This window comes from Malania oleifera, chromosome 2 (genome assembly GCF_029873635.1).
Source record: "Malania oleifera isolate guangnan ecotype guangnan chromosome 2, ASM2987363v1, whole genome shotgun sequence".
In the NCBI taxonomy this organism is placed as follows: Eukaryota; Viridiplantae; Streptophyta; class Magnoliopsida; order Santalales; family Ximeniaceae; genus Malania; species Malania oleifera.
In genome coordinates this window covers 141,006,070-141,014,902 of record NC_080418.1, presented here as the reverse complement: position 1 = coordinate 141,014,902, position 8,833 = coordinate 141,006,070, and the positions used below count along the sequence as shown (strand labels likewise).

The window sequence follows — 8,833 nt, the reverse complement described above, 5'->3', positions numbered from 1 at the left end:
ACCTTACTTTATCAAATTTATATTCCTAAAGAGTTTTGGAGTGAGCTATACTTATTGCTTGTTATTTGATCAACAGGATGGCATCCTCTATTCTTAATGGTAAATTCCCTACTCCATTCCCTTTTAAATTCATCTTCACTCTCTCCCCCTCCTCGAATATTTGGGTGTGTGTCATTTGTTTATCAATTAACTCCTGGGGTGGATAAGTTGGATCTTCATTCTATAAAATGGGTATTCATAGGCTCGTATACTTAAAAGGTATATCATTGTTACAGTCTTATGTTGCATGGCTTCTTTGTTTCTGCTGATGTCACCTTCTTTAAGTTTACACCTTACTACACTCAGTCCTTTAGTGCTTTTGAGCTTAATGAGTCTCTTCCTTTGCCTAATCTTCTAGATTCTACTTTGGTGTCCTTGCCCAACCAACCATCTAAGTCTCCATGTAGCTAGACTCCTTCTCATCATATTGCTCATCTTAATTTGCAGGTGTATTCACAATGGCAGCTCCAAGGAAGAGAGTCCCCTCTAGCTTCTACTACCACGCCTTTAGTTTCCTCGTATATTGATCATATTTCTCATGACATTGATCCTTCTATTGTTGTTTGAAAAGGTAAACGCAAATGTTTGTTATGACTTATTATCACCCTATTATTATTGTTTTGTTATTGCTTTATCATCTACTAACCTTCCTAAATCTGTTTCAAAAGCCTTAACCCACTATGGGTGGAGGAATGCTATGGTTGAAGAGATGAATCCTTTACATGACAATGACACTTGGGAATTGGTACCTCTTCCTCCTGACAAGTCAGTGGTTGGTTGTCATTGGGTTTACATTGTGAAAGTCAACCCTAATGGTTATGTGGCTCATCTAAAGGCCCACTTTGTTGCTAAGGGATTTGCTCAAGTGTATATTCTGTATTATTTTGATATTTTTTCTTTGATTGCCAAACTTACATTAGTACATCTATTCATATCCTTGGCTACTATTTGTCATTAGCCTCTACATTAGTTATATGTGAAGAATGCTTTTTTGCATAGTGAACTTGAGGGGGAGGTTTATATGGAGCAATCACCTAGGTTTTTTGTTTATGGGGAATCATGCTTAATGTGTTGGCTTAAGAAGGTTCTATGGCTTAAAATAGTCTCATAGAGCATGATTTGGTTGTTTCAGTGCTGTAGTACTTGAGTTTAGTCTTTGACAGTATGTAGTGAATCATTTCATATCTTATTGTCATACTTCATTGGTAGGATCCTTCTTGTTATTTATGTGGATGATAACGTTATTATAGGTGATGATAATAAAGGTATTCAGAATTTCAAACTTTTTTATAGATTAAGTTTCAAACCAAAGATTTGGGTCCGTCGAAATACTTCTTGGATGTAGAAGTATCTGGATCTTGTATGAGAGCTGTTTTGTCACAGAGGAAGTATGTTCTTGATTTGTTAGATGAAACTAGATTTTTGGAATCTAAATCGGTTGATATACCTATGGATCCTAACAGCAAGTTAGTGTCGGATATGGGAGATTTGCTACCTAATTCTAGATAATACCAGAGACTTGTAGGAAAGTTGAATTATCTCGCAATCACTCTGTTGGATATATCTTTTGCAATAAGTGTTGTGAGTTAATTTCTAGATTTTTTGAGGACAAGTCATTGGGATGTAGTAATTCACATCTTGAGATATCTCAAAGGTTGGATATATCTTTTGCAATAAGTGTTGTGAGTTAATTTCTAGATTCTTTGACAACAAGTCATTGGGATGTAGTAATTCACATCTTGAGATATCTCAAAGGTTGGATATATCTTTTACAACAAGTGTTGTGAGTTAATTTCTAGATTCTTCGAGGACAAGTCATTAGGATGTAGTAATTCACATCTTGAGATATCTCAAAGGTGCACTTGGGAGAGGTCTTTATATCGTGATCAGGGTCACCACTTAAATTCATGGATAATTTGGTTTCTTGGATGTGTAGTAAGAAACAAACTATGGTGGTCAGGTCAAGTGCTGAATTAGAATATAGAGCTATGACTCACACTACTTACGAACTTGTGTGGTTGAAGAACGTGTTGGAAGAATTGAGTTGTGAGTTAATTTCTAGATTCTTTGAGGACAAGTCATTGGGATGTAGTAATTCACATCTTGAGATATCTCAAAGGTGCACTTGGGTGAGGTCTTTTATATCGTGATCAGGGTCACCACTTAAATTCATGGATAATTTGGTTCTTGGATGTGTAGTAAGAAACAAACTATGGTGGTCAGGTTAAGTGCTGAATTAGAATATAGAGCTATGACTCACACTACTTACGAACTTGTGTGGTTGAAGAACGTGTTGGAAGAATTGAGTTGTGAGTTAATTTCTAGATTCTTTGAGGACAAGTCATTGGGATGTAGTAATTCACATCTTGAGATATCTCAAAGGTGCACTTGGGTGAGGTCTTTTATATCGTGATCAGGGTCACCACTTAAATTCATGGATAATTTGGTTCTTGGATGTGTAGTAAGAAACAAACTATGGTGGTCAGGTTAAGTGCTGAATTAGAATATAGAGCTATGACTCACACTACTTACGAACTTGTGTGGTTGAAGAACATGTTGGAAGAATTGAGTTTTTCCCATTCTTAGTCTATGAAGTTTATGTGTGATAATCAAGCTGCTCTTCATATTGCTTGGAATCTAAATCGGTTGATACACCTATGGATCCTAACAACAAGTTAGTCTCGGATATGGGAGATTTGCTACCTAATTCTGGATAATACCTGTTGAGAATTCCACTTGTGAGCTTGTCCCACATTGGAAAATTAAAGTGAATGATGGGTGCTTATATACATGGATGGACCCAAGACCCAATTAGCTTGAGCTTTTGGGTCAAATTGGTGTTCACCCATGTGTATCAAGCCCACCCATGGGCTCCTCCAGTCCTAACAAGTGGTATCAGAGCCGATGGTTCGTAACTCTAGGTGAGAGACATCGTAAAAGTCGAGACGGGAAGCTAATTTTCCTGACGTGCTAACAGTTGGAGGACCAAGTGTGTGGCTGAGGCTAATAAAGATCATCTATGTTGCGGATGGATCCGAATAGGGTTAAGATGTGGGAGGTAGGATTGGTTTGGAGGCACGTGGAATGCAATCTGAGGTACGTAAGACGCTAGTGGTAAGGCCCACTTGAGCAACTGTTGGAGAATTGTCCCAGAAGGGAGACGATTTCCGTTCAACGGGGAGCAGGAACTCACAAGTGAGGGAGAGATTGTTGAGAATTCCACTTGTAAGCTTGTCCCATATTGGAAAATTAAAGTGAATGATGGGTGCTTATATACATGGATGGACCCAAGACCCAATTAGCTTGAGCTTTTAGGTAAAATTGGTATTCAACCATGTGTATCAAGCCCACCCATGGGCTCCTCCAGTCCTAACAATACCAGAGACTTGTAGGAAAGTTGAATTATCTCACAATCACTTGCAATAAGTGTTGTGAGTTAATTTCTAGATTCATTGGGATGTAGTAATTCACATCTTGAAATATCTCAAAGGTGCACTTGGGAGAGGTCTTTTATATCGTGATGTGTAAGAAACAAACTATGGTGGTCAGGTCAAGTGCTGAATTAGTATATAGAGCTATGACTCACACTACTTACGAACTTGTGTGGTTGAAGAACAATGTTGGAAGAATCAAGCTATGAACTTGAAATATCTCAAAGGTGTACTTGGGAGAGGTCTTTTATATAGTGATCGGGGTCACCACTTATATTCATGGATAATTTGGTTTCTTGGATGTGTAAGAAACAAACTATGGTGGGTCAGGTAAAGTGCTGAATTAGTATATAGAGCTATGACTCACACTACTTACGAACTTGTGTGGTTGAAGAACAATGTTGGAAGAATAAAGCTATAAAGTTGATGTGTGATGATCAAGTATATAGAGCTATGACTCACACTACTTACGAACTTGTGTGGTTGAAGAACAATTTTGGAAGAATCAAGCTATGAAGTTGATGTGTGATAGAGCTATGACTCACACTACGTACGAACTTGTGTGGTAGCTATGACTCACTACTTACGAACTTGTGTGGTTGAGGAACAATGTTGGAAGAATCAAGCTATGAAGTTGATGTGTGATAAGTTGCTCTTCATATTGCCTCTAACTTGGTCTTTCATGAGCAAGAATGATGCACATTGAAGTTGATTGCCACTTTGTTCAGGAGAAACTTGAGCAGAAGCTCATTGCAACCACTTTTGTGAAGTCAATAGTAGTTTGTTGATTTGTCAAAGCATTAGGGGGTGCTTGTGTTAAATTTATTTGTAACAGGCTAGGAGTGTATGACATTTATGCTCTAACTTGAGGGGGAGTGTTGAACTTGTGTCTTCTAGTATTGTTATTAGGCGTGTTGGTAACATTAGTTAGAATGTCAACAAAATCCAATACAAATTCAATTTAAGGCCTCTCCAAACATCAAATTCATAGCCAATTCAAAAATTTTGCAAGATAATCGTGGGTTAGTGTCTTCCTATTTCTCTTAGGGATGGGGCTAGGGTGTACACAAATAAAGGCTTAGTTAAGCTTTAATTAGTAAGTTGTAAGTTCATGTCCAAACGTAAGTTAAGTAAGGCAGCGAAGTTCTACTGAGATTTTTAGAGAGAGAGAGAGAGAGAGAGAGAGAGAGAGAGAAATTTCAAATACAAGCGTAAATTTATCTGACGAAATTTTTTCAGTAGCCGGAAAGATCCCCAACATAATTTGCTTTTTCTGTGAAGGGCAAAATTACAATAATAGAACCGAAAGAATGAACTATGAAGCACACTAAAGTTTAAACTCTTTCTCTTCCCCAAGACGTTGAGAGACACACAGCCAGCGCTCCTTGGCATGCCAAAAAACCTAAGCAGATGGCTTGTGCTTCTCCACCACAATCTTCCTATATGCTGCAACAGACAAACAAATATATGTTTCATTAACAACAACACTTCCCTTCAGCACATTAGGAACAAAAAAATCTGTATGCTTTGTTTTCCACATTGTTAAAATACATTGCTGACGACATGCTTACCTTCTTGATTTCTCCAGAGAGCAGCTGCTTCGGTGTTTAGAGGCGAGCTTGTGTTTGGTTCTGAAATTAACAGCAAGCAAAATTCACACAAATCAGTATTGAGGGTTGCTAAAGGACAAAAGGACTTAACTTCTGAGCAAAGAATACTATGCCTTGGATTTCGACAACATGTAATATAAAATTGTATTTAAAATTTGTCTTAATCTACCAAAATCCAAATTCAAGATATGAAATCTATGCTCCCAAAAGCAGTATCAAGAAAAATTAAGCAAACATTCTTTTCTTCCTTCTACATTTATTTTTAGGAGTTTCATCTGAAAACAAAAAAAAAAAAACCTTAAATAGGGTGTTTACCTCCGAGTAGACTCTGGATGGACAACAGTATAGTTCTCACATCATAAGCAGATGACCATTTATCCTGCAAAAGCTCATCAAACATAGTAATGTTCAGATTTTTGTTTTTGAAAAAGAAATATAAAATACATCAATCGTATAGAAAGGAGAGATATAAATTTACCTGAAGAATGTCCAAACAGATGTTGCCATAGATATCCACATTGGGATGGAAACAAGCAGTCTCAAACTTCACCTTCGGAGGCTTGAACGGGTAATCGTTCGGAAAGGAGAGGGATAGCTTGTATTCTGTTCCTTCAAAAACAGTGTCTTCGCTTCCAGTAATGGTCCCTTTCCAGCAGAATATATTTTCCTCCTCTGGGAAGGCAGATATCCCAGAATCCCCACTCATCTAAACTTGGAAAAAATTTAAACAAGAAAAAAGGTAAATTCTATGAGGAAATTTCAATTTGTGTTTGGTTGCCAAGAATTTGAAGGAAACGACAAGAAATCAAAGGCTTTAGACAACTAAGCTAAATGCAATTCTTATGCTTGGTCTTTTCCCCCTTTATTTTCAGAAACAAAAACAGCAGAGAATTTAGAACTCGAGATGTGTGTGTGTGTGTGTGTTCTTTCCCGTCGCAAAAGAGCGTTTGGAAACCCTAACATGAAATTGACTAAGAAGTAGTAGTGTTCGGTTGCCAAGAATTTGAAGGAAAAGACAATAAATCAATGGGTTTCAAACAACTAACTCTAACTTGACGGGGTTTTTCTCCAATTATTTTCAGGAACAAAAACGACAGAAAATTCCAGAACTTCATATCTGTGTATGTGTGTGTGTGTCTATTATCATCATTATTAATATCTTGAATTGTATTTTCCGTTAACAAAATTGAATTAGGAACAAAAGAACCTAATCATGGTTCTTACCATCAGAGCCATCAGTTCGGACTGCAACCTGTTTAACAGAAACGAGTCAATTCAGAAATCTCATAGTTTCAAAAACTCAAAAACGAAACATATGCATTCAAATCAACATAAACAGGATCAAAGATATATGAAAAGAAGCAAATTGAATATCTAGGGTTTGAAGAAGCCCAGTTCCCTAAATCCAAAATGACCCAAATTTTACCTTTTGAGGACAGATTGGGTATCGACGGTATTGGCCGTAGTAGGAGCCTTTTTGGAAGTCGGTACCGTCGGATTGGTCACCGGCGTATTGTCTTGGTACCCATTGTTGATGGTCTCCATCGTCTTTCTTATTCTTTCCCAAAAGACAGTCCTTAAAAAAATAGATCGGCGAATATTACAACAAGAAATTGATAGATTTCGCAATTGCAAACCAGATCTCTCCTCCTTCTCTTTCAACCTCTGTAGCTGAACAAGAGAAATTTCAGAGAGAGAGAGAGAGAGACGAGGTGGAGCGGGGTTTAGGGTTTAATTTAAAAGGGTGGGCGGCGAAGCAAAACGACGATAAGAAGGGGCTCAAAATCGGAATTTCAAAATTATTTTCGAACGTTGGCCACGGAGGCGCTGATTTTGACGGTGGGTCCGTCCTTTTGCCAACGGCTAGTTCGAAAATTTAAACCCGTGACCTTGCTAATTTGAGCACAGGGCGCTCTTTTCTCTTTTGTCCCGAGCAAGTTCGCCCGGCCGTTTTTATTATTGGGCTGGGCTACTTGAAGTGAATTGGGCTTACCTAACTCCTACTTACGTTTGGTTGGAATAATTAAGTAGGGTTGCAACTAGTTAAATAAAAATTATGTAAATATTAAAAATAAATTAGAATATGAAACTAAGAATAAATATTTTATGTTTTATTATGAAAATATTTATTTCTTTTTTATTGCATATGAAAATAATAAGAAACATACAAGAAATGGCTATTCCGCCATCCAAACGAATAAAGTTTTCCGAATTAGGAGGAGAGTAATGGTACCCACAAAGAATTCTACTAATTATTACGGGTCCACATAATGAGTAGATATTTTTTTCTCTACACCTTATTAATAAATTCATATGTCGGTGATAGTCATGAACGATGTGAATATTTTTCTAAAGAGAAATGGTTCAAGACATTGCTATTATTATTATTATTATTATTGTTGTTGTTGTTGTTGTTGTTGTTGTTGTTGCTAGGAGGATTTATACATACCCCTTTTAAAAATTTTTTATTTATGAAATTTAAAAATGATTGTTTTATCAATATGGGGCATCTTAAAAATTTTAAAAATTATTTCAAAATAATTGTCAAATAAGGAAATTCCCTTCTATTAATAATAAAGTATTGCCATTGTTGTGTTCATGACTTTTGGATAGTTGACATTATAATTATACTAAGAGAGACCTCACTTAATGCACCATATCTAATCTATTATATATATATATATATACATAGAAAGTAAATTTATTGGAAAACTATTGATGATGTCTATCTTACTAAATTTAGACAATTGAAAATTGAATAGATTGAACTCTTGAAAATGTTTTTATTTAAATAATGGACAAAATATATTGACATCTCTTGAGGTTTTCCAAAAATATATTGATATCCTTTGAGATTTAAAAAATTTTTTAGGGACTTTTCTTGAAAGAATTTCAAAGATCTCTGTTGATATTTATCAAAAAGACACAAATCTTCCTTTAGTATTTTACAAAAAATACAATTATTTTGAGGAGAGGTCGTTGTCTTTATGCCGAACCTCAAGGAAGATTTATAACATTTTTGAAATTGTTTTTTTGACCAAATCTTAGGAAAGGTAAGTATCTTTTATCCTTAAATAATTCAATATTCTTCTAATTTATAAGAGTCTGTCCTTGCACAATTAATTGTGAAAATAATAAAATTATTGATTATTATTTTCTTGTCTACATGTTCTTCACTGAATATATATAATCCTCAATCCCATTTATTTGTTAATTTTTTTCATTACCTATTACATTGAGTAATATAGTAACTGATTCAAGAGTTCCGAGACAACAAACTTGATCAATCTATTATAATGATTTGCCTTCTTTTGAGAAAATCAAACAATAAACATATGATGCAAGTGATTTTTAGAAAGTTTTTAACTCAATTTCCAAGTGATTTTAGAGCGGGTATGTGGTTTTCTCACAATTTTTTAAAAAGTTGTTTTAGAAAATATATCATTTTTCAAAGTAATCACCTATAGAGTGACTTGAGGTGGAGAAGTATCTATTTTCTAAAATTAATATGTAGAAAAATGAATTTACTTGTAATCAAAACTGATACAAGCTGTACATATTTATACAAAGTCATATCCTCCTCAATAACTCACTTGATACACTTGGCTAACTTAGTTACTCTTCAACCAATCACAACTAAGCTACAGTTTGATCTAACAAACTTAATATAATCACATGTATAATATTGTTATCTAATAACAAACAGTTATAATAATGATTAACACTTGTAATAATAAAAACATGTGATGACCG

At 35.3% G+C, this 8,833-nt stretch overlaps 1 protein-coding gene across 1 annotated transcript; it reads right to left on the bottom strand.

Moving 5' to 3' along the window:
- Positions 1–4,667: 4,667 nt before the first annotated feature.
- Positions 4,668–6,859, bottom strand: LOC131147661 (ubiquitin-conjugating enzyme E2 20). Its single transcript, XM_058097174.1, has 6 exons — positions 6,507–6,859; positions 6,305–6,332; positions 5,559–5,786; positions 5,396–5,459; positions 5,042–5,101; positions 4,668–4,916 (listed from the first exon to the last, which is right to left on the bottom strand). Exons 1-6 carry the CDS (start codon positions 6,623–6,625, stop codon positions 4,873–4,875), a joined length of 543 nt encoding a protein of 180 aa, XP_057953157.1. The 5' UTR covers positions 6,626–6,859; the 3' UTR covers positions 4,668–4,872.
- Positions 6,860–8,833: the final 1,974 nt, after the last annotated feature.

What these genes read in the sequence shown, in the direction of transcription:
- LOC131147661 (XM_058097174.1), bottom strand. Translation starts at nt 6,625, where the DNA reads ATGGAGACCATCAACAATGGGTACCAAGACAATACGCCGGTGACCAAT. An exon ending in CCGAACTGATGGCTCTGATG is followed by an intron (nt 5,787 to 6,304) that starts GTAAGAACCATG and finishes TTCCAAGTTTAG; the next exon opens with ATGAGTGGGGATTCTGGGAT. An exon ending in CATCCAGAGTCTACTCGGAG is followed by an intron (nt 5,102 to 5,395) that starts GTAAACACCCTA and finishes TGTTAATTTCAG; the next exon opens with AACCAAACACAAGCTCGCCT.